Here is a 26,875-nt window from a genome sequence, read left to right on the forward strand (position 1 = left end):
TGCCAGGGGTGAAGGTTACCGAGCCAAGCGCCGCCCAGCCTCCGGGATGTGGGCTTTAAGGCTGTGTAAAGATTGTTGATGAGTATTACAGGGCGGGGTGGACGAGCAGTCATTTCAGTGTCAACAGCTTTATATCATGTATTGTTTTTACTTCCTGTCTGCAATAAAAATTATTAAAAAAGAAAGCGAAAAGCAGCTTCATAATAGACTCAAAGTGCACCACAGTTAACACCGACCTTTGCAAACGTGGCTCCACGTCACAGAGTCAGCTGTCCTGATCTACATACCAAGAGGACAACATCCTTCCATTTTTCGACAAAGAAAGCACACATTAATTTCCATTGTTGCACAGACGGATAAGCCCCACTATAATGGACTTCGAAATACAAAAGTTTTCAAAACGCACGCCCAAGCTATGGAACCCAACAACATGCATTTACATAATGCCTTTCAGCCGTGTGCCTCCCCAACGCAAATTACCTCAATGTCGCTCTACTTCACCATAGGGCACTGACTGTGACGTCAGTTTACGTTGGGGGCCATGTCGGAATGAGGGTGTGTCTCTACAACACTTGGCCACATTATAGAAGTACTCGCAGAGCTGCGAGCACCTCTTAGCTTCTGCATGCTGAAAGTAGTGCGCACCACACTCACATCCACTGCAGCTCGTGGATCATACGCATTATAGCGGCACGCCATGTGGCATCTGAGAATGCGCTATAATGCGTGACAATGAACTTCAGTGCGGTGGTGCGGACCACCACACTGAAATACGTTAGACAAATGCCTGATGCGTGGTACTTGGCAAGGCTGCATATGAAGCCTGGGTTAACCTTCCATTTCAGGAGTTTTGCAGCAATTTAAAGATATTATTAGAGCTACTCTTCAATCAAAAAGGTGTAATTTCTGATATTTATCCTTTTCCATGCACTTCTTCCTTAGATTTACTTGTGAGAAGGTGTTCTCTAAGTCATACATGCCAATAGACCCAATTCAGGCAAGAGGGCCCCCGATTTTTGAATCAAAACATGACTTTATTTTGGCTGTTTCCTGTCTGAACAATAGAAGTCATAGGGGGAAATATATTCTCCCAATAATTCTTTTTATATCTCCCACTGTCCCCTTCTAAAATGTTGGCACGTATGCTCTTGTTATTACACATGTGGCTGCTGAATGGCACTCATACGTTTATTTATTTTATTTATTTATTTAATGCATTTTTATATAGCGCGTACTTTACCCAAAGGTGTCAGAGTGCTTCACAATAGAACCAAGTACGTTACATGAGGAGAATATTACATATTTACACGTTACAGAAACAAACGAGAAACAAGAAAAGGTAAAATAAAACAATAGATGGCAGTCACACAAAAAAACACAAAAACTACAATAGGATGAAGATTGTACAGGCATAGATTACAAATTTACAATAATGAAAGAACTTCCTTGAGGGACATGAAACAGGGTGTATTAGTTCTGGAGGTGTCTTTGGAAGAGAAGAGATTTGAGGTCAGTTTTGAAGGTCCGGGTAGAGGTGGTGGTATGGAGTAGTGGAGGAAGTGGAGTGAAAGACTGTTCACTATTTTGATCATTTGGGATCTGTCAGAGAGGAATGAGGCAAACCATTTAATCACTATGCCTTCAGTCCCCTATCTCTGTTGAAGAGTGTTAAGGAGGGTGTTGTGATTAACATTGTCAAAGGCTGCAGAGAGGTCTAGAAGAATCAGAAGACAAGACTGCCCCGAATCGGGTATACGCAGCACATCATTGATCACTTGCAGCAGGGGTGGTTCAGTGCTGCAGTTTTGAATGAAACCACACTGGAAATTGTCAAGAAGATTATTATCCTTGCTATGTAGGGAAAGTTGTTTCGCTACACATCTTTTTGTGATTTTTGCAGGAAAAGGGAGGTTAGTGATAGGGCGGAAGTTGTTGAGGTCGTTCGCATCAGCAGAGGGCTTTTTAAAAGAAGTGGGGTAACCTGCCCTGTTTTAAGGGCAACAGCAAGGGAGCCTTGGCTGAGGAAGAGGTTAACCAGACAGGTCCAGTAGGAAAGAGTAGGGGGTGTAGAAATGAATGACAATGTCACTAGGCATGGGGTCAAAAGAATGGTTAGAGGGTTTTGTTTCGAGGATGCATTTCAGGAGGGCATCTTCCAAAGGATTTGCGCTCCTCTGGGGGTAAGGAGGAATGACCTGATCCACCAGTGATTTCACTTTTTCATCAAAGAATATAGCAAATTCTGCTGCTTTCTTTGGAGAATCGTCAGGCTTGATGGTTGGGGAGAGCAGTTTGGATTTATGATGAGGTCAAATAGTTTTTTGGGTCTGTTTTGGATTTATGATGAGGTCAAATAGTCTTTTGGGTCTGTTTTTGGCTGAGTCAAGGAGGTTTCTGAAGAGTGATGCTTTTTTCATGGAAGATCTGTTTGTGGTATTTTGATCTTGCTGAACGTAGAAGACTAGTGGTGGATGGAGATTGTCTCCATTGTTTTCCAGGATTCTCAGGTTCTTCCTTTCTTCATATAGGGATTTATTGAACCATGGTGCTGAAGGAATAGGCCTTTTCCTTTTGCTTTGAAGTGGAGCGACATAAGTGCACTGAAACTACTGTAAACTTGGCAGCTATATGTCTGAAGGGGACTGTATGTTGTATGAGTGTTGACATGAGCTATGACTCCATACAGGCTAACAGTCCCGCTCCAAACGGGAGACTTCCGGTATTTAAAGCCAAAAATGACCATGTTTTATTTGTCTCCCTCCTAAAATTGTCTCTGTTTCAATTGAAATCAATGGGGAAAGTGCATTACGCCTATTATTTCGAAATCTCCCTCTTTCCTGATCTAAACGGTTGGCATGCATTGGCTACAGCAGATAGCTAAAGCAGTCAGTAGGTTACATTAAACATTCTGAATGTGGCAATAAAAACACAGTTTGTGCTATAAATCAAATATTTAAAAAATGCAAAGTAATTGATTTTTTTTAGATTCATCTTTCATATCACAGCTATACGTAGGATGTTATGTACAGGTATTAAAACTAGTTTCAATTTTACCTCCTATAAAAATTACACAACTGCTGCTCTATCAAGATGGCCGCCTCGTTTGCATCAGCTAATAAACACTGGCACTATGGTCCTTCTTCTATGTCTCCGTTTAATCGCGTGACGATTGTAGCTCCGGTTTGCCATCCTTTACTGTAGTTTCTGTAGTGCTTGCCCTCTGTGGCACGCATAAACCCGGAGCGGCACTTATGGAGCTGACGCGATTACTTGGGAGAAGTTGCTGGCTCCGCTTGGGAGGTCGTGCTCCCCTACTTCCCAGGGGCTCCTGTCTGCGATGCTGCAGGCACCTGACAGCTGGACACGTTGCATCGGCTGCACTGCGCAGGGAGACGAACAGCCGCAAATGCTACTTGGGTACGCTCAATGTTACTTTCGTTACCTCATAGATAGACATTGACGTCATTGTCTCGCTAACTGGGAAAACACTTAAAAGTACACCAAAGCCCTGGAACTGTACACTTAGAAGACACATCACCAGCATGTGCAGATCTATATCCACAGCCCTCGGTAATCCGGAAGTGATAGTTCAAGTACAGCACGCTTTCACTTTGTATTATACATATGGGGTATGGGGCTAACCCCCTGCGGCGCCGAGTATTCTCATTAGCTTCAGTTTCTTTACCTCACCCTCATCGTTTTTTTTAAATTCAGACTCCTGTGGTCATTAATGTGTTATAAAAGCGACACGAAAGCAAAAGGAAACAAATTAAAAAGTCTCTCTCGATTAACTATGGTTAAAAATTCGGTCTAGATTACTTATAGGTCAAATAGATGATCTTGAAATTAATGCTAATTAGTGCTTTTGGAATATCGTAATGCTCCATCAAGTTATCTTAGGTGAAAAGGAGAGTAATCTTTCGTTTAACTTTTATACCTATGTTACATGGGTGTGGAAATACAGTGTTACTACTAATTTGGCACATCAGAGTTGCACGCACAGTCATCACTTTCACATTCAATTGTTTGCTGGACTGTTAAAGCAAGAATATGTATAGTGTATGTACTGTTTCAGCGAAAGGCTATATTTTGTTAATGCTAAATTTATTCACAGGACTAGCACCCAGTAGATACCTCGTTGGCATTATTGTGTAAGTTTCATGACAATAGACGGCATTATAAGAATAGTGCATTTTCCAATGATGTTTGTAGGTTGTGTCCTTTGTATAAGTTGGGTGTGCTAGCTGTCTTCCCTTTCTTTGATTTTTTTACCACAGCAATTGGTGCAGATGGTGTTGAGAAAGGCTGAGTTATACAGTGCTGCGAATGTTCACACTTACAATAGCCCCTGCAACACTGACCAATTTATATTGTGAAAGAAAAGGCTTGATCTGACATAGAAACTTTACATGTCAAGAAGACAGGGTAAGGACTCAATTCACTTGTGTTGTTTGAGTTCGACATCATTTAATAAACAGAAGAAAAGGGGTGTTTGCCAAAGCAGTAACTGTTAATTTAATTAAACATAACTACCAGGAGAAAACTTAATGGCACGAGGTCTAAGGATTGTCTCAATTTACAAATCATGCCCTCCTTTTATACAAAACTCGAAAGGTTATATAGGTTTATGGCATACCATACATGGTGAGGAATGTTGGCTCTTGCCTTTGGAGTCATACATTAATAGTCTATTGGTTACTACAGATGAGTCTCCACCTTGCGAGGACACAGTGTGGCCAGTGGATAATATGTCGGGCATGGGGAGTGCTCGATCACTACGTGTACTTGGTCCTTATTGGCTATGTGTTCCTAACTTATGTGGCATCTGACTTTTTATTGTGTTTTTAGGAGCGTACGTACCCCCTCCGGAAATGTGTGCTTTATTGGGGCAATCTCCCCTGACCATTTTAATGTTGCTTGGCCTATCTGTGGGATTGATCAAGTTTCCTGCCTGAGTATTTGCCTGCCAGCTATGCACCCTCCCACCTGTGATCTATCAATTAGTAATCCAGGGCATAGGTCTCAGAGTCTCCTTGACTACATATTTGCTAGTTGAGGTTGATGTGTAGTTCAAAATGGGCGATTCTATTAATAAGGCTGAGATTTCATTTTTATCGATGAACACATTGATTTCTATATTAACATCCCCCCCCCTCTAGTTGATTTTTCAACTACACTATCTACCTCATGCATTTGTGCAGTTACTTTATTTGGGCCTGTTGATCCTTATGCTCACTTTTGACTACAACAACCATCCTAATTACTTGCATTCTGCCCAGTTTGAGGACTGCATTTTTTCAGCAGGTGATCCCCAATTGTATAACTCAGCATATCAATAGCAACATAATGATAACTGGCAACAGTGATTTACATAACCGCATACCGATTGTGGGAGCCAGGAGGACTAGTTCGCAAACCACTCCTACTCAGGGGCACCTCCCTCTTCAAGCATGTTTCTTTGTAGATTGTGCAGTACTTGAATGGCAAGTGTCAGTGTTCCATTGTCCATGTCATTCCCTGGGATTAACTTACTGCAGGCTGCTCTGATCTTGGCTTGGACCCCTCCCTCCATTGTGGTTACTAAGTCAGATTCATAACAGTGCTGCTTTACCATGAGAGAGATTGCTTGCATTGCACTTTTGACTACAACAACCATCCTAATAACTTGCATTCTGCCCAGTTTGAGGACTGCGTTTTTTCAGCAGGTGATCCCCAACTGTATAACTTAGCATATCAATAGCAACATAATGATAACTGGCAACAGTGATTTACATAACCGCATACCGATTGTGGGAGCCAGGAGAACTAGTTCGCAAACCACTCCTACTCAGGGGCACCTCCCTCTTCAAGCATGTTTCTTTTTAGATTGTGCAGTGCTTGAATGGCAAGTGTCAGTGTTCCATTGTCCATGTCATTCCCTGGGATGAACTTACTGCAGGCTGCTCTGATCTTGGCTTGGACCCCTCCCTCCATTGTGGTTATTAAGTCAGATACATAACAGTGCTGCTTTACCATGAGACAGATTGCTTGCATTTCTTCCTTGATAGAACTGAGAACGAGCTCAGTTCTGTTCATAGTTTTGAGCATCTCCCACCAGGGGATTTATTGCCAGTGGGGATAAGCTTATGTCTGCAGGGTGAAGAAGGCTGTCAACCCCCTGCACCCAACTGTGCTTACGTGAACACTCTAAATTCTTCTGTAATGTCTTTGAACTGTGCCCAGGCAAAATAGTCAGACGCTCTCTTTCATGAGTTTGGTGCAGCAAGGTTGTCTTTTCCTTTAACAGGTGCTGATAAAAGTCAGGTAGGACTTTTACAGGAAGGACCAAGGTCGGGGTGTGCAAGGTGACCAGTGGGACACGGTCCCCTCCATCCAGATACAAGCTGAATGTAGACATGCTCACCACATTGCCAGTAGTAATCCATCAGCATGGCGGTGCCCCATTGCATATCTGGAATATATAATATCACTCTGTAGTTGGCATTTGTGCCCATCGGAAAAGTTCCTTTTCCTCTGAAACATAAGGAATACAGTATAAGTGTCCATACAATCGGAGGTTATCCTTTCCCTTGTAACCAAGTGTATCCAGCCACATTGATGTCTCAAATTTCCTGACATGAGGTAGTCATACTTTCATAAAAACACTCCCCCATGCAACCTATTCCCATTATTATCCCCAAGTTGGACGACGCTACATGGAATTCAATGTCGGGAGATCACTTGTTGTTTAAGAAGACCACCCCGGATTCACTAAGAGCCACTCTTGGTCCACAGATGGAAGCTGGAGGAGACATGTTTGTGCACTGAGCTGGGGGTTTTGCTACCTCCAAAAATCTCTTCTGGAAATCTCGGGCCATGTAAACTCTTCCCCTATGGTACCCTTCCTATGCATTCTGTCCAGCTCGGTTTGGATATCAGTGGGTTCAGTGAGGATGTCTGGTGCTGTTGGGTTGGTGTTGTATTGGGTTATGTTTACAATAACCCTGTGTGTTTATATCTTGTTGGGCTGGAGCTTGGTTCTTATTCTGCATAGGAAGAGGTGAATAAGGCATTTTGCTTTCTCAGCGGCTACTTCTTGTGACAAGTAAAGCCTATCTGCTCCTACAGCATGTGGGATCAGTGAGGAGACATAACATGTCGTGTCTGATACTTGGGAGCTAACTGAGGTCATGTGTTGGTGCCATGTGACTTGCAAAAGGGCCCTGTGCAGTGCATGGGGGATGTTTGGTGTAACTGTAGGTAACGAACAAGAGGTCTCTATGCAGGCGCTGTAGTTCCCTTTTAGTGACTCTCCATTGACTTGGCATTTCCTCTGTAGTACTCAGGTGTAGGACTACCCTTAGTAAGCAGATCATACATAACCATATAAATATACATAATTTTTGTTGCAACACTGCAGTTCTGGGTTTGGGTCTTCTGGGAGTCGTCTGTAATTTTTTTCCTTTGGGTTGTGGGGGTTGTCAACAAGTCTGCATTGATGCACTTTGTTGTCCTTGGGATTACCTGTTTTGAAAGAACTTGGTTGTCTTTTAATTCAGCTAGTTAGCTACGCTCTGTTATTAATGGTTTTGGAGAATCTGTATTTCATCCTAGGGTTGATCCCATCAACCGAACAGTCGCGATCTGGTGAGGTATTGAAAGGTGACCCCTATTGAATAAGCATTTCCATGATTAGTGGAGTATGGGTGATTACTATAATAGTATTCACAAACAGATCTTATTTTTATAAGCCATTGAGCCCCACCCCTAATCCCACTGGGTGGTTTTGGTATTCTCCGACAATTCAGTTTTGGGTGGTCAGATCAGTGTTGGGTATGTTTGTGAAGTGGTCTCATGAGTACAGGGAGAGATCGAATTGTGGCTTTAGCAGAAATTCTATTTGTATCACTGGGTTTACCAAAGGTGTCTCGCCTAGTGTGTGCATAAGAGAGCTGTTGATGTGCGGCCCCTTCCCAAGACTATTTTCCTGCTGGGGCTGGCTACCTGTTTCTGATATTATCCCCAGTTATCTTGCTGTGAGTTGTGTATGTCAGTCCTTATATGACCGCTATATGTGCTTGGAAATGTGTTGCCGTATGGTTTTCCTCCTGCTTGCCACATGCCCGGTGAACATGTGTTTATGCTTGTGCATCTTCCTATTCCTGGCACGTGTTGTGCAGCGTGTCAGACCCTTGTGGCCTCAGGTACCTGGCTTTAGGGCTGATCTCTACCCTGCCTTTTTATCTGGATTCTTCTTTATAGGCTAGTTTTGGGTGTTTTTTTTTTCTTTTCGTTTTGGGTATTTCCTTGAGCCGCATCATTCATTGTTTCCCTTACCTTGCTGGGAGAGGGCCAGAGGCTGCTCTTTAGTTCCTCCCCCGCCCCTACCGCCCCCGTAGGGTCGGCAATTATGGCTGACTGTTTTCTGAGCGGTGCATGCAAGGTTGGGGCATCGTTAGTGGACTATGCTTGGAATGGAGTTGAGCCTGGAGGGGGAGCACATGGTGCCCTGCATTCAATATGGAGTAGGAGTAGAGTCTCGGAAGCATCCGTTACTGGCACCCCCATTTCTCTCTGATTGCACCCCACTTTCTATCAGCGTTTCTGGTGAGCCCGCTGTCCCTAGCTTTTGTCTGGGGTCTCTTGAGCTCTTCAGACTAGATACAGTAGGTAATTGCCTAACGCAATTGGTGCTCATCTTGTCGATCTCTGGGAGAGTGACTGATTTTGGGAACCCCCACATGGAGTCTCGAACTTGTCATGAAGCTGAGGTAGAGTGACCCGATTTCTAAACGCAAAAATCTGGATACCTCACATGAATAGAAGTAGTAGTACAAGTTCACATCGCAGAGGGGCAAAGGATGACTTGAAAGACAGCGCTTCACCTACGGAGCTAGCAAAGACCCTGAGAAGCTAAGGGTCCTAAATTAAACCCAACTATTACACAGATTATCAGGGGTGCTAATCAAACTGAATACTGAAAAGAATGGCACCTATTCCTGCACCTAAACTCCTCGAAACTAGCTCAGTGGAGCCTCTGCAAAAACCTGGGGAATTATGCTGGTACAGATAACCAAAAAACCTGGACTGTCTGGGCGTTGTGGAGTTTTCGGGTTTTACCATCCCAGGTGCAAGAAGAACATTGTTCCTGTCACTGCGGATGGCCTCATTCATAACTGAAAGGGAGGCCTCCATGGATTTGATGGCTTCTAGTGCATTTGGGTGACACTGTTGAGACTGAACGCCATTCAGTTCTTGAGCAGCAGCTGGTAGATAAAGGCTATGGGGTGGTGCCCTGCCTGTTTCCTGGGTGTCTGGGAAAGGCCACGTAATTCTGACACATTAAAAAACATCCAATTCAATATGTATGTCCTACTATTTTCACAGTCTTATCTGACCCTCTCTTTCTTGATGGATCATGCAACCAGGCACATTTGGTAGGCGAAGTGTGTAGGTGTGAATCCTCACTTATTTTACGCCAACCTTTGCCGTGAACTGCCCTGGGGCTGGGTGCCTCACACATAGGATACAGTTCCGGCATAGAGTGGAGCTTGTGATGTCCCTGGAGAAGGAAACTTGGTTTCATTAGGCTACAGCCCTTTCCGAGGCTGCACCTAAGTCAATCACAATACTGCACCTGCAACGTTTTCTAAGAGACAAACGCCTATTTTACTGCTGTCATGCTATACGTATCCTCTGGAGGAGGGAAACCTGCAATACTGCTATGTTCCTATTCTGTGAGGGAGTGACACTTCCATCGTTGCTGTCAAAACATTCACTACTACTGACAATATCTATAGCCTGTGGAAGAACCATGCCCAGAACCTTTAGGCCCAACCTAAATTCCATTTTCATCTCTCACCACCAATGGCACATTTGGCATCTCTGGACTCTTCATGCCACACCAGAAACATTTTGAACAAACTGGCAACATATCTTACTAGCACCCCTAGACAGCTTGGCCTGCTGGCACATTGAGAATAAGAGAATCTGCCTTGCTCGGTGGAATTCTTTGTTTCTACAGGGCACACAACCACTTCCAAAAGTGGGGAGAGCCCAAGCGCTCTTGAATGGTGTCTGTACAGTTGTTTGTCACACTATCAAATGGCAAAATAGTGTCCTTCCATAATATGTCCACAGTATTAACTACCACAGTATTGTGAAGAGATATCGTCCGCAACCATGGGCAGGGTCAGTTTTTCTTGACAAGAAAGGAATTATTTGAAATCTAAGAACATTCATTAACTTATCATACAAACATAAGGATGCCCAATGGGTCACTCCTATATCTATGGAAAACACTACAGATGCACATGTAGCCACTCATCCACATTCATTCCCCTTGGTGGTAAACTTCCTGCCTCAGTAATATATCTGGATTCTGTCCTATGTAAAGACAATACACACTTGCACCAAATGGAGCACTAATCTTCCTCTGCGCCCATTCTGACTCCAGCTCTCCTCTGCTCCTACCCTCTACCCATGTCTTTTCACTTCGTTTCCTGCGGTCCTGCACTCCTGCGACTCTCCTTAGACTCACTCTGGCAATCTTCTTTCCTGTACCATGATCACAACACGGCCAGTCACTGTGTGGTTTCGACCTTTAGTCATGCTGCAGGCCCTGAAGGGATCATGTGTTAGAATACCTGACCCTACAATTGCTTTGGTTGGCTGCCGCTCTGAAGGGTGAGCAGCTGAAGGGTGGTGCGGTTTGTAATCCTTACCACAACCTACCCGAGAGAAGTTTTCAGACCATGTAATGGCCATACGGAGAGTGGACAAGGCGTAAAGTGAAGTAGAATTACACATCAGCAGCCTTTGCAAAAAGGCTGTTTTGTTCAGCTGAGGAGTGCAGCAATGCGGATGACTGCTGCAGAGCAGCCTGCTCTCTCTCGATAGAGAATGAGGTAGGAGATAGACAAGCTGTTATGGTCATTTGCTAAGCACTAAACTCAAACACGTTGTCATTTGAATGAATAACAATAACTTGCTGAAACAATTTTACTACTGTATCATTAATGCAGAGGGCAGGCTGTGCGCTACTAAAGAAAACTGCTTTCCGTGAGAACAAAGGACCAATTGCATCTTCAGGCTTCACCAACTCTACCAGGTGGCAACAATATCGACATTTTCCACAAGCGTGTTCTTGATGACATCAACAAAATCAACACAAAAAAACTTAACGAAACATTTGCATTTAAAGATAACCTCACCAAAGGTGAGCGCTTTGCCCTCACCACACTCACACAGACTTCCACCATTGTGATCCGCGAAGCGGATAAAGGAGGGAACATTGTAATCATGAATGCAGACGATTACAACAATGAAATACTAAGTCAATTAGCTGATACTTCTTGTTATGAACCGATCACACCTAACCCCATGGGCATCTTAACAACATCCATTAATGACCACCTACACAAATGGAAAGAAGATGGCCTACTGAACGAAGAAGAATATATGTACCTTAAAGTGCACAAACCAACATTTCCATGGCTGTATACCCTTCCTAAAATCCACAAAGATCTCCCCTTCCCACCAGGCAGACCAATTGTCTCTGGCATAGGGGGCCCAACCGAGAGATTGGCCGAGTATGTGGATTTGTTTCTAGGCCCACTGGTCAAAAATCTACCCTCATTCATTCAGGACTCTAAGCATATACTGAGTGTACTAAATGACCTAGAATGGCAACCAAATACCACCATAGTGACTATGGATGTGGTTGCCCTATACACAAGTATCAACCCTGTCCTAGGTATAGAGGCCATAACACGAGTTCTATCCAACAGACCAGCATCCCTGTGGGCACATACCGAAATGTTAATAACCATGATGACTCTGATTCTTAATAACAACTTCTTTATGTTTCAAAAAAACTGGTACCGGCAAAAACGTGGAGTAGCCATGGGCTCCAAATTCTCGCCATCTTTTGCCAATTTGTTTATGGGTTCCTTTGAAACAGACCACATTTGGGGTACTAAGGGCAGTCAGTACACAGACTCCATATTATTCTGGGGTCGTTATATAGACGACTGTATCTTACTGTGGACAGGCTCAGATGAACTTCTCCAAAGTTTCTTTGAACATCTTAATCATAACGATTGGGAACTGAGTTTCACAATGAAATCCAGCAAAACCAAGATAGAGTTTCTGGACTTGGAATTCTACATTCTCAACAACAAATTACACAGTAAACTTTATAGGAAGCCCACTTCGTGTAACGCTATACTTCGAGCGGATAGTCACCACCCGCCACACCAAATTAGATCAATACCATTTGGGGAATTCCTCAGAGCCAGAAGAAACTGCAGCAATGACAGCGATCTGGCTGATACTGTACAAGACATGGAACGGAGATTCGAAAAACGTGGATATCCCCAATCCATCCTGTCCACAGCAAAAAAGAGACTTAATAAAATCACGAGACCAGAGACACTTAGATGCAACTACTATAAAAAGGCGAAGGATTCCACAGTAAGGATGATCACAGAATTCAACAGTCTACACAGATCAATCCGTACCAGCATGATCAAACACTGGAACCTGCTTAAAAGCGATCCAGTACTTAAGGATCTAATTCCTCCAACTCCACAAATAACTTTCCGCAGAGGAAGAACCCTGAAGAACAGACTCAGTCCAACCGTTCCAAGAATAGACACAACTCCGGACTGGCTGACACAACGCAATAAGGGCTTCTTCAAATGCGGCTTTTGTGTAATGTGCAAATGGGCAAAACACAAGACAACGAAATTTACTGGTCCCAACGGGTACACATATGACATCAGAATGAACATCAATTGCACTACAAAATATGTAATATACATAATTGAGTGCCATTGCGGAAAACCATATGTGGGCAGCACAATAAGAAGTCTGAAAGACAGGATCTCTGAACATATGAGAGCGATACAAAAACAAGACCCCAAATATCCTGTTGCCTTACATGTAGCCAAATGTCAGTCAACCACTGAAGATTTCCGAATTAGTTTCTATGGCATTGAAACAGTACCCACACACATCAGGGGTGGCAACCGAGAGCTAACTTTGAGACGCAAAGAAGCGACCTGGATTATGCGTCTTCGCAGTATCGAACTGGGCTTAAACTACGACCCTGAGATGCAATATTTCTTAGGGAACTAAATTAAATCGAACCAGTCCTCATAAAGAACCAGAACATCTCCCTAAACCCAACTCCACATTACAATAGGGGTATAATCTATATTATTTCTCTTAATAAGATCTATGTTTTTTATTTACACTACAATATGTGTGCTTAATATGTGGTCTTATACGCCTTTCTTTTTTGTTGTTTGTCAAAAATCATGTAACTGTATATACTCACTGGATTCCTTCGTTTTATATCTGTATACATGTATTTTGCTGTTGAATCGTCTGCTCAATGTCACATCAAACAACACTAAACACTACCATTATCAAGACCAGGAATCAGTATAAGTAAGGCAATTTTCATTTCTAATACTCTCATCTAACCGGATATCAACCGGTTTTATTCCTAATTAAGCGAATACGCTTTTGATTTTTTGCTCCCGTTCTAATTCACTTTGCCAAATCTTAATACTAACTGATTCTTGGATTTTCATATATTTTACTCCATGTATCAGAACGCCAATTTTTCTTTAAATTTCTACCTTTAACCACCATTTTTCCATTGACTCAACCCAACCCGATACTAGATAGTAGTATTTCTTCTAAATTCGGCCTACGTTTCGACTAACTTAACGAGACGTTACCGCTCTAGTGTTTTGTAGAACTGATAGAGCAAATACCGGAAGTAGGCTTAAATAGAGAACCCCACTTCCTGCCAGGTGACCGCTTTCGAACAACGGTACCGGGAACTACAGGAGGGAGAACGAATCGTTTCAGGTAAAACAACTCGCTTTGCATACTAACCTTGCCCTTCTTTTAAACAAACCGCATTATAATGAGAAAAGATTACACCACTCGTGTGTTTTCATTATTTACTCTACAGGTGTACCCGCCTGAATACCCGAGTTCTAGCGTAACAGCTCTAAACTCTTCTCCTCCCGGGCATGGTTTTTTCCTAATAACCTTTTAAGGTATGAATATTTATCAATGGTTGTTTTTTTTTTTTTTCTTTTTTTTTTTTTTCTATGTAATACCAGCTCCCATAATGATTTTAAGGGGCATGGTATATATCACCATCTCGTCTCTTAACGTTTTTCTGATACAAACTATGTTTACCTGTAGGAATCACCCGACTACGCTTCCTAGCGCAATAATAATACTCGTGGCCACATCACTACTTCCGGCTTTTCTTTTCAAAGGGTGAGTCACGTACCAATCCTTAGATACTGTTTGGGAATATAATCATATTCAGCCTCACAATTAATATATCCCACATTTCAATTGCTGCAACGACATAAATACGTATTCTGAACAAACACGAAGTATTTTATATCTGGTGTTCTGAGGTAAAATATACAAGAGCTTTTTACGAGCACATTCTCCCAAATAGATACCCTCCCTTCTCCGAGTCTGGCGCTCACATTAACCAGTGGCGTATCATACGATCGTGTCCCAGAACAACATCGTAACAAACACTTGGTACATCAATTACGTGGGAATGAGCAGTAGCGGTGTTTTCATCGTAAACCCATTAACTGAGATTTAAACAGGCTAAAAAAACTCTCTTTCTGTACATATAGCAGCACTAATCGCTCCTGCCTAGTGTATTATATAGAATTGTTAATATATTTAGCTATAAAACGTTCCTTTTTGAATATAATTGATAGAAACAAGACACTAAAAAGTCACTATAAGTCACAATGAGGCATGTACCCGCCCACAAGCACGGACACCTTTTCACTCGTTTTTCACAAACTTGTCATACTCTTTCCCGTGTCTTCTCTCTTTTCTTGAACTATTATCCACGCATACTGGTCAATGTGTTTGCTCTTAAAGATACAAATAAACTTTTGATTTCTAAAGTCACATCCACACTATCTGTATAGCCACGATAAAAGATTACCACCTCTCACAGTCACGAACAAAATAGATATCGAGTCACACTTTTATGACACAATGTCACCCAATGGCATGCCCGCCTTATGTCACCAAGGGTCACTAATCACTTTTTCACTCATGTCAAATCAACCATACAAATGTATCTTTTGTATCTACACCCAGCCCTGAAGATTCGCAGTCTGTTTCCCTGCGATGAAACACGTGTTGGCCAGAACAAGAGGAACAATAAATTTGTTTTCCATAACAAGGATTCTACCTCATTGAACTTTCTTTCTGTTGATTCTGAAACACTATTGATGTGCGCAATTCACTACTGTACCATAACCAGGAATCACCGAGCATTTACGATATTTTCCTAGAGCAGGGGCGTTTGTTGATTTTGTACAAATTAGTGTGGATTTGTAATCCACCATTGAGCGGTTACGAGGGATTACCGCCCGCCCTTTTGCCTGGAGTCTGACACTCTGCGACATGATACTGTGCGGTTACTAGGTAGCGCGCCTGTCCTATTCTGGAATACCTTAAACCCTCCCAGTGTATCAATAGCTTATTGATTTCCAGTAAAGGCTGCCCCCCGCCATTCTATCCGTCACGAATCACGTATCTACATCTAGCACGTTGTTTTGGAATCAATCTAATAAATATCTCCACTCCAACATGGATAGAGATAAAATAGCAGCAGATCTCTTCGAGAACCTAGCCAAGGGCATGCCTACTCACACCGCCACGGCAACTGCTGGTCCCCCCCGTGTGGAGGGCCTCAAAGACAAATTCAAAAAATTGGAGAGACTTAAAAAACAGGAGAACTCACGCTGGTGGGATTCTACCACCCTGAAGCAATATATGCGTCTTAAACAAATACCGAGAGGCTTGCGCTCTAATACTTTCCCAACATATGATGATCTTGATCTAGATCTAGTAAAAAAATGGGAAGATTCTGTGACCAATAACTCTTTTGCCCTTATGGACATTCTGATAGAAAATGCTGATCGCAAGTCCAGTAAACTACTGGGAGAAATTGCGAAACTAGAGCAAGAAATCAAAGACCTCAATTTACCAGAACCTACTGTGAAGAATTACACCATTCTGGATGAGGTGCTATTTAAACATCAGGAAGAAATAAAAAACAGGAAGGCCAGACAAATAAAAAGAGATGACACAGATTACCGTAATGGTCGAATCTTTACTTATGATCGTAAATACGATTCTTTAGTACGACCTAACAACCCCAAAAAAAGTGGTAACATCTCATCCGCCCCGAGTTCTGTCTCATCCAGTAATGCTTCCCTAAATTCTGCAGGTATAAGCGAACCCGACCGAGATTCACTAGATACCAACAGTACTCCTTTTTTAGTGGAGCTAGAACGGATGCGCAAAGGGAACAAGACCCAACCACCACGAGATACCGCAGATCAAAGACCCACAGAGGCAGCAGGGGTGGCAAACGAGGATTACAGAAAAAAACTGAGGTCAGGAACAGCAAGGAAATAGAGACAGGACACAACGAGGTCCAAGTGATCAATCTCTCCTCTTTTCCACTGACTGCTGATATGACTAATCTCCTTTCCAGGGGTTTAAACTTCAATCCATTCTCAGTAGGAGACACATGCCAAACGAAAGTAGACCTCTTTAAATTTGTACGGAGCCTAAAATTGAAAAAATATTTTGCTGGAAAAACTACCAATACTAGAAATGTTAAAAATATTCCTGATGTATTAACAGACAATGTGACTACAATAAAAGATATACAAGCAATACACCTATTGTTATCTATTACTGAATGCGAAGATAGCCCCGTAGAGATGGGACAACTTCTAGAAGAATTGAACATAGACACAGATCTGGGGGTTGTTAGTGGCTTGAAGAATAAATCCACTTGGACACCAACTCTACCAGGTGGCAACAATATCGACATTTTCCACAAGCGTGTTCTTGATGACATCAACAAAATCAACACAAAAAAACTTAACGAAACATTTGCATTTAAAGATAACCTCACCAAAGGTGAGCGCTTTGCCCTCACCACACTCACACAGACTTCCACCATTGTGATCCGCGAAGCGGATAAAGGAGGGAACATTGTAATCATGAATGCAGACGATTACAACAATGAAATACTAAGTCAATTAGCTGATACTTCTTGTTATGAACCGATCACACCTAACCCCATGGGCATCTTAACAACATCCATTAATGACCACCTACACAAATGGAAAGAAGATGGCCTACTGAACGAAGAAGAATATATGTACCTTAAAGTGCACAAACCAACATTTCCATGGCTGTATACCCTTCCTAAAATCCACAAAGATCTCCCCTTCCCACCAGGCAGACCAATTGTCTCTGGCATAGGGGGCCCAACCGAGAGATTGGCCGAGTATGTGGATTTGTTTCTAGGCCCACTGGTCAAAAATCTACCCTCATTCATTCAGGACTCTAAGCATATACTGAGTGTACTAAATGACCTAGAATGGCAACCAAATACCACCATAGTGACTATGGATGTGGTTGCCCTATACACAAGTATCAACCCTGTCCTAGGTATAGAGGCCATAACACGAGTTCTATCCAACAGACCAGCATCCCTGTGGGCACATACCGAAATGTTAATAACCATGATGACTCTGATTCTTAATAACAACTTCTTTATGTTTCAAAAAAACTGGTACCGGCAAAAACGTGGAGTAGCCATGGGCTCCAAATTCTCGCCATCTTTTGCCAATTTGTTTATGGGTTCCTTTGAAACAGACCACATTTGGGGTACTAAGGGCAGTCAGTACACAGACTCCATATTATTCTGGGGTCGTTATATAGACGACTGTATCTTACTGTGGACAGGCTCAGATGAACTTCTCCAAAGTTTTCTTTGAACATCTTAATCATAACGATTGGGAACCGAGTTTCACAATGAAATCCAGCGAAACCAAGATAGAGTTTCTGGACTTGGAATTCTACATTCTCAACAACAAATTACACAGTAAACTTTATAGGAAGCCCACTTCTTGTAACGCTATACTTCGAGCGGATAGTCACCACCCGCCACACCAAATTAGATCAATACCATTTGGGGAATTCCTCAGAGCCAGAAGAAACTGCAGCAATGACAGCGATCTGGCTGATACTGTACAAGACATGGAACGGAGATTCGAAAAACGTGGATATCCCCAATCCATCCTGTCCACAGCAAAAAAGAGACTTAATAAAATCACGAGACCAGAGACACTTAGATGCAACTACTATAAAAAGGCGAAGGATTCCACAGTAAGGATGATCACAGAATTCAACAGTCTACACAGATCAATCCGTACCAGCATGATCAAACACTGGAACCTGCTTAAAAGCGATCCAGTACTTAAGGATCTAATTCCTCCAACTCCACAAATAACTTTCCGCAGAGGAAGAACCCTGAAGAACAGACTCAGTCCAACCGTTCCAAGAATAGACACAACTCCGGACTGGCTGACACAACGCAATAAGGGCTTCTTCAAATGCGGCTTTTGTGTAATGTGCAAATGGGCAAAACACAAGACAACGAAATTTACTGGTCCCAACGGGTACACATATGACATCAGAATGAACATCAATTGCACTACAAAATATGTAATATACATAATTGAGTGCCATTGCGGAAAACAATATGTGGGCAGCACAATAAGAAGTCTGAAAGACAGGATCTCTGAACATATGAGAGCGATACAAAAACAAGACCCCAAATATCCTGTTGCCTTACATGTAGCCAAATGTCAGTCAACCACTGAAGATTTCCGAATTAGTTTCTATGGCATTGAAACAGTACCCACACACATCAGGGGTGGCAACCGAGAGCTAACTTTGAGACGCAAAGAAGCGACCTGGATTATGCGTCTTCGCAGTATCGAACTGGGCTTAAACTACGACCCTGAGATGCAATATTTCTTAGGGAACTAAATTAAATCGAACCAGTCCTCATAAAGAACCAGAACATCTCCCTAAACCCAACTCCACATTACAATAGGGGTATAATCTATATTATTTCTCTTAATAAGATCTATGTTTTTTATTTACACTACAATATGTGTGCTTAATATGTGGTCTTATACGCCTTTCTTTTTTGTTGTTTGTCAAAAATCATGTAACTGTATATACTCACTGGATTCCTTCGTTTTATATCTGTATACATGTATTTTGCTGTTGAATCGTCTGCTCAATGTCACATCAAACAACACTAAACACTACCATTATCAAGACCAGGAATCAGTATAAGTAAGGCAATTTTCGTTTCTAATACTCTCATCTAACCGGATATCAACCGGTTTTATTCCTAATTAAGCGAATACGCTTTTGATTTTTTGCTCCCGTTCTAATTCACTTTGCCAAATCTTAATACTAACTGATTCTTGGATTTTCATATATTTTACTCCATGTATCAGAACGCCAATTTTTCTTTAAATTTCTACCTTTAACCACCATTTTTCCATTGACTCAACCCAACCCGATACTAGATAGTAGTATTTCTTCTAAATTCGGCCTACGTTTCGACTAACTTAACGAGACGTTACCGCTCTAGTGTTTTGTAGAACTGATAGAGCAAATACCGGAAGTAGGCTTAAATAGAGAACCCCACTTCCTGCCAGGTGACCGCTTTCGAACAACGGCACCGGGAACTACAGGAGGGAGAACGAATCGTTTCAGGTAAAACAACTCGCTTTGCATACTAACCTTGCCCTTCTTTTAAACAAACCGCATTATAATGAGAAAAGATTACACCACTCGTGTGTTTTCATTATTTACTCTACAGGTGTACCCGCCTGAATACCCGAGTTCTAGCGTAACAGCTCTAAACTCTTCTCCTCCCGGGCATGGTTTTTTCCTAATAACCTTTTAAGGTATGAATATTTATCAATGGTTTTTTTTTTTTTTTTTTTTTTCTATGTAATACCAGCTCCCATAATGATTTTAAGGGGCATGGTATATATCACCATCTCGTCTCTTAACGTTTTTCTGATACAAACTATGTTTACCTGTAGGAATCACCCGACTACGCTTCCTAGCGCAATAATAATACTCGTGGCCACATCACTACTTCCGGCTTTTCTTTTCAAAGGGTGAGTCACGTACCAATCCTTAGATACTGTTTGGGAATATAATCATATTCAGCCTCACATTTCAATTGCTGCAACGACATAAATACGTATTCTGAACAAACACGAAGTATTTTATATCTGGTGTTCTGAGGTAAAATATACAAGAGCTTTTTACGAGCACATTCTCCCAAATAGATACCCTCCCTTCTCCGAGTCTGGCGCTCACATTAACCAGTGGCGTATCATACGATCGTGTCCCAGAACAACATCGTAACAAACACTTGGTACATCAATTACGTGGGAATGAGCAGTAGCGGTGTTTTCATCGTAAACCCATTAACTGAGATTTAAACAGGCTAAAAAAACTCTCTTTCTGTACATATAGCAGCACTAATCGCTCCTGCCTAGTGTATTATATAGAATTGTTAATATATTTAGCTATAAAACGTTCCTTTTTGAATATAATTGATAGAAACAAGACACTAAAAAGTCACTATAAGTCACAATGAGGCATGTACCCGCCCACAAGCACGGACACCTTTTCACTCGTTTTTCACAAACTTGTCATACTCTTTCCCGTGTCTTCTCTCTTTTCTTGAACTATTATCCACGCATACTGGTCAATGTGTTTGCTCTTAAAGATACAAATAAACTTTTGATTTCTAAAGTCACATCCACACTATCTGTATAGCCACGATAAAAGATTACCACCTCTCACAGTCACGAACAAAATAGATATCGAGTCACACTTTTATGACACAATGTCACCCAATGGCATGCCCGCCTTATGTCACCAAGGGTCACTAATCACTTTTTCACTCATGTCAAATCAACCATACAAATGTATCTTTTGTATCTACACCCAGCCCTGAAGATTCGCAGTCTGTTTCCCTGCGATGAAACACGTGTTGGCCAGAACAAGAGGAACAATAAATTTGTTTTCCATAACAAGGATTCTACCTCATTGAACTTTCTTTCTGTTGATTCTGAAACACTATTGATGTGCGCAATTCACTACTGTACCATAACCAGGAATCACCGAGCATTTACGATATTTTCCTAGAGCAGGGGCGTTTGTTGATTTTGCATCTTCAGGCTTTTTCATCCGTGCTCTTCCCAACACATGCAAGACTCTACTTGACTGAATAGGTCAGTAGTTGGTAAGTCAAGGATGTCTAAGATGGCACGACATTAAAATCAATAAACTTGTCAAGACCATGTGCAAGCCAACACTACAACCAAAATTTACCTCTTTTAGAAGAATAATTCAGATGATGGTATTTTAGAGACAGTGAATACATTCTCACAAAAAAGAAATATTGGGAAAAAAATTACTTTTAGCCCATGCATAATTCTATATGTAATGAACAAAAGCAGGAAAACGAAATAAAAGCAAACCGCAATCCGCTTGCCCAATTTACAGCTCTTTTACCTAATGTTTATGGCAAGCAGTTAACCTCATCTTTTAAAATTGTCATGAAACAGGAAAGCTGTCAGCCCTCAGGGGTGTTATTGACGCATAGGAAGCTAAAATGCCAGACTTAAAGGCCAGTCCAGTTCTATATTATGCATTCTGCATGAATCATGGTACCTTAAATTAGATGGGCAGCTTTATCTACAGCCAACGAAGGGTAGGGTGTGCTGGAGCTGCAGATATATATGGTCATATTTGTGGAAAATACAGGCCATGTATTGTCATGTCCTGCAGTTTTTCGCTGCCTCTCTAAAAAGGCTTCCAGAATCCCAAGGTGAACTGCAATGCTGTAATACAGAAGGCGAGATGGTCAGTCCTCCATTGATTGTGACTTCTTTCTCATGGAAACGGTTGGCAGGATCTTTTTGATTGCCTGAAGCAACATGAAGCAGGAGGACCAAACTTTCCTCTTTTCGGATGCTAATGTCCAAATATTGACCAAACCAAATGCTCAGATGTTTGACTTTGGGCACCAGGGTGGGAAGATGTTTTAGCACATTGTGAAGCAGCCTCTCTGTCCTAATCTACTACTCTCCTCCAGTTTTTAAAATATCAGTCTTGTCTCTATTTAGCTTAAAATAGTTGTGCCTTGCCGTCCAGTCATGGATGGCTCTGGGGTACTGTCCTAGATATCTGATATTGCCTCTGTCCTCCTGATGGTTGAAGCTCAGCAGGAGCTGTTGGTCATCTGCATCGGAGATCATTTGACATCAAAATTACCGAATAATTCTCCCCAAGGTATATGCTGATATTAAGTAGAAACAGAAAGAATGCAGATCGCTGCTGCACATCATAACAGGTAGTTACAAATAAAGGGTATAACCCAAATAAGCCACTGGGACCTGGCCCAGCCAGCCAGCCAATGAATTAACAATTAAATAGCAATTTTTAATGCTACAAGGGCACAGTGAAAAAGCACTGTTGACCCACCTGGCACCCTTGAAGCTAATTTTGGCCCTGTATATATACACATGGATTGAGAGTGTCAAGTATGAAGCCAAAGCCTGTTAAGTAACATCATTCTGCTCTCTGCGCTAGGAGATTACCAGACAAACATCATTTTGACTACCCAGTAAAGGGTGTCCCACGGTGCCCCATAGACAGTCCTGAGGAAGACCCTCGTGTAAGGACCAAAGCAACCTACGTTAAAGTAGGGTCAAAACGTCAACTTTTGTTACATGTTGTTGCCAGTTGGGTCAACAGTGCTTTTTCACTGTGCCCTTGTATCACTAAAAATGGCTATTTAATTGTTAATAATTCATTGGTTGGCTGGATAAGCCTCCCCCTTTGTACATAACTTTGTGATGCTTATGAATGTCACTACCTTTCCTTTCACTTCCAACCCTCAACTGATACACATAACCTTCCCCTCTTCTCCATTTTTCGAATGGGGCACTATTGTTTAACATAATCTCCAGATGTTTTGCTGGCTTGCTAACATCTTCGGATGTTTGATATGATTAAATAATATTGAACATGGTTCCCTAAGTGTGTGCAAATGTATACCTGTTAGTTTTCAATTGTGTGTGTTCGTAGAAGTTGTTCTGCTGGGACCACTTCTGTTTATTGTATCACTGAGGGTAGGCTGCTTGGTTGGGTGGAAAGAGGCAAAATACACATTGTGCATTCTCTTATTCAATAATGACCTAAACTAATCAAGTGCGGGTCCACTTATCCAAACTATGCCTCAACCTTATTAACCACAAATAAGAGATTTTATACTAGCCTAACTTAAATGCGATGTTTCACTTATTAATTGTAATGCAAATTAAACTATGAGATTCTTTCATTTTTAGATAACTCACTTAAATATCCAATCTTCCAATCCATTTTTTTTGACTCTTTCAAAGTCTCCTTAGCCTTTTTGCACTCAAAAAATGGGTGTTTGATGAAGGTTAAATCTCCAAATGGTAGATTGGTGGCATCCTAATCTTCACCTGATATAGCTAGTTTGATCGTATTTTTGTTTTATAAAAATGTCCCTTTTAAAATGTTCACTCAGGAGTATTAACAGCGGTGCAGACACTTGCAAGAACTTCACGAAGAGAGACTATTTATTGAGGTTTCAACTGAAGGAAGAAAAAACTCACTTTAAATGTTATTACTAAAAAGGATAACAACCTTTACCCCTAATTTAGATGAGAGCTTTGTGACAATAAAGGCGATCTTTAAACAACTGCTTTGAATTTCTTTCTGCAGGGAAATTGTATCGACACTTGACCACAGACACTTCTCAAGCAACATTATCAAGCGTGGCCCCAGTATTTGCTGTGGTGAGTACAGACCCCTTGATCCCCATAATCCCAAAATGAAGGGCAGTCCAGTGTTTTAATTAAAGACTTTGAAAAAAAGGAGTGCATGCAGGCTCGTAGGGTGTGCATTGTTGCAATCTTAGGATTTCTGATGTATAAAAACATTACTTAGTACATTCCGCGTGGTTCTGAATTAACTCAATCAAGTGGGTAGACTCAGAAGCCCTATTGTGTGCATGGGTTTAAGTACATAAAAGTAAGAATTTCTTCATTATGTATTGGCATTTAATGGTTAAACTATAAAGGGGTTCATCTCATATTATATCTCACTGTCCCCCTTACGGGACTATGTATATTGTTGTATATTGATTCTTCTTGTAATATGGCTGACAGTAGTCTTTAGCCCTTCCTTAGTGTTCTTACCTCCTTAGTCTCCCAGAATACCTGTGAATGTTCTAACTTGTACTAGGGTGTTCTATGAGTGTCAGTTGATGGTCTGGTCAGCTGGCTAGGTTTTGTACTCAGCTGTGTCCTACAATAAATCTACATGTAATCAACTAGAAGTATCCTGTCATCTATCACCATCCTATTTACAAAATTTTGGCAACTTTTTCTGCTGACCAGACCAGAGAAGAAACCATCAAACACAGCCTGAGCTACACCTCGCGAAGAGAACCCACTGCCGTCCACCTATCTGCTGCCAGTAACATTTTCAAAAGAAGCATGAAACTGCATGAATGAGGGAAAGTCAAATGAGACTAAAGCAACTAAAAACTGTGAGTACATTACTGCTCCCTGGCAGCATTGTGCTACAAGAACCCAAGACAGCGTGTCATCCAATTGCAGCAAGAAACTTGGAAAGAAATTGGTAACCTGAGTAATGCGAGAATAATTGGGAAAAATAACGAGAATTATCAAAATTATCAATAAATCAGTCACAAACTACTTTCAGCTTCTGTCAACTTTGAGTCAAGATCATCTGCTGGTATGAAAGACACTTGTTGTTTAACAGCGCAGCCAAGCACTCATCTTGTCAAAAGAGTATTCACACGACGAGACAGGTCAGAAAAACGGTTAGCAAGCATGGAAAGTGCATGTATGATTGAAATGGACATATTTTAAAGCAAGCGTGTCCCAGAAGTAATTTTCTGGATTACTTTTTAGCCAAGCTATGTCGGAACAGCATGTTGCAATAATCGGTATGTATGGAAAGCTGTGAGACCTATTTTAAAGACATCTTGTGACAAGCGCAAAGAAGGAGGTGAATAATTAATAAAACAGCCAAGTGAGGGAATTCGGTATCGGCGAGACTTGTGAAGACCGAAGTGACGTGTGTACAAAACTTCGTTTTACCGTTGGTGCTCAGAGAGGGATCCTTCCCATATTGTGGTCGTTCTCACACTGATGACGTAGTTAGAATGTCCGTGGGTACTAGCGGAGTGACTGTCTTTTGATCGTCACACTCTCAGAGTTCCAGTGTTCTTGCTGTTGTCCTGACTACCACCCATGGTTAGAGAAGTGCCTTCAGCATGTCATCGCTAAAGGTTACATGTCATGATGCGACGTCATGCAGCCATCTTGTTGCCTCGTTCCTTTGGTTGTCCTGTGTATTTCCTCACACGCCATTGTGCCTGTCTCCGATCCTGGTAAGTGGGCGCATGTTTTAAAAGACTTATTGGGAAAAAATAAAAAAGCGCTAGCACTACCGGTATGAAGCTCATGTCTTTTGGGAGGAAAAGGAATGCGCAACGTACGCGACAGACTTATAAGAGTTTGACATTAAGCATCAGTAGTACTGCCCAGTTTACAATCACGCTGCTAAGGTGTTTTGATTAAAGTTAACATCATCAAACGTGCTCACATAAAAAAAAAGCTTAAAAACAGGAGCCACAGTTTATTTGATGTTGTGTGCACTCGTAAGTGTATTTAAAGTCGTCATCTGTGTGAAACTCTTGACAAGAGTGCCACCTTGTGGACATTTTTGTATTTCACGTGTGGTTTATCTTCGTGAAATTGCGATTCTCCTATTAACATGACCAGAGAATCTGGATTTCATTAAAGACACGGAGGCTAACATTATGCATATAACTTTTAATGCAACTCCAAACAGCCGCATATGTCATAAAGCAAAAGTTCCAATGGAACAGTGACAACAAAACAATTCTAGAAAGCACCAGGCAATCAGCCTCTTTTAAATAAGGAATAAGAAGAAAGGAAATGTCCCAATGAGAAAATCAATGATGAGACTTCAAATAAACGATGAGACTTCATATAGACGATGAGACTTCAAATAAACCAAGGTAAGTGAAAGTTCCAAGATCCGTAGGCAAGGAAACAGGAACAAAGGTTCACGAAAGGTTATCTGAAAAGAAAAGAAGTGTAAATAACTCTTGGAATATAAATAAAGATAAATCCTGAAAAGGAATTTAAAGAGTTTAAGATAAAGCATTCTATTAAATGTAATCTGAAAATTGTAAAAGCAGGATTAACAATGCTAAACAGTGAGAAAAATATTACTAACCATCAACCACCCAGGGAAGGGCGGGAGGGATAATGTTAGCCTCCGTGTCTTTAATGAATTCTCTGGTCATGTTAATAGGAGAATCGCAATTTCATTACAAGACCGGAGGCTACCATTATGCATGTTGGTAGCTTTCTAAAACAACATCAGACATATGAGATATAGGTTTGCAATAATGATGAGCAAAGGTTCTAGAATTTCACCAATCAGCAGCTTTAAGAATATCATCTAACTTACCTCCTGACCAAAAGGACTTACTGGCCGTAGCACCTCTGATAGAATGTGGTTTGAAGATGTTTAGATCAACACCAGCAAAATTCATAACAATTTTGACCCATCTTGCAATAGAGGAGGAGGAGATACCTTTATGAGGTTTAACAAAGGATATAAGCAATTGATTATCGCCAGAAGGGCGAAGAGCATGCATTCTTGAATCATATTGTTTCATACAATCTACAATACAAAGTTTTTTACAAACATCAAATCGAGGATAGAAAATAAAATCCGACATAGTTTTAGTTCTTCTGTGGAGTTCAAATTTAACACCAAACATATCATAGGATCTATAACATCAGAAACT

At 41.4% G+C, this 26,875-nt stretch overlaps 1 protein-coding gene across 1 annotated transcript in view; it reads left to right on the forward strand.

Annotated features, from left to right (window-relative positions):
- Positions 1-3,172: 3,172 nt before the first annotated feature.
- The window catches only part of MRS2 (magnesium transporter MRS2), a 193,213-nt gene continuing 169,510 nt past the window's right edge, over positions 3,173-26,875 (forward strand). The window contains exons 1-2 of the mRNA XM_086965152.1: positions 3,173-3,417; positions 23,722-23,795. Coding sequence (XP_086821278.1) covers positions 3,252-3,417; positions 23,722-23,795 — 240 coding nt within the window. The 5' untranslated portion in view covers positions 3,173-3,251. The remainder of the gene's footprint in view (positions 3,418-23,721; positions 23,796-26,875) is intronic.

Source organism: Lissotriton vulgaris, chromosome 4_1, assembly GCF_964263255.1.
Source record: "Lissotriton vulgaris chromosome 4_1, aLisVul1.2, whole genome shotgun sequence".
Classification (NCBI taxonomy): domain Eukaryota; kingdom Metazoa; phylum Chordata; class Amphibia; order Caudata; family Salamandridae; genus Lissotriton; species Lissotriton vulgaris.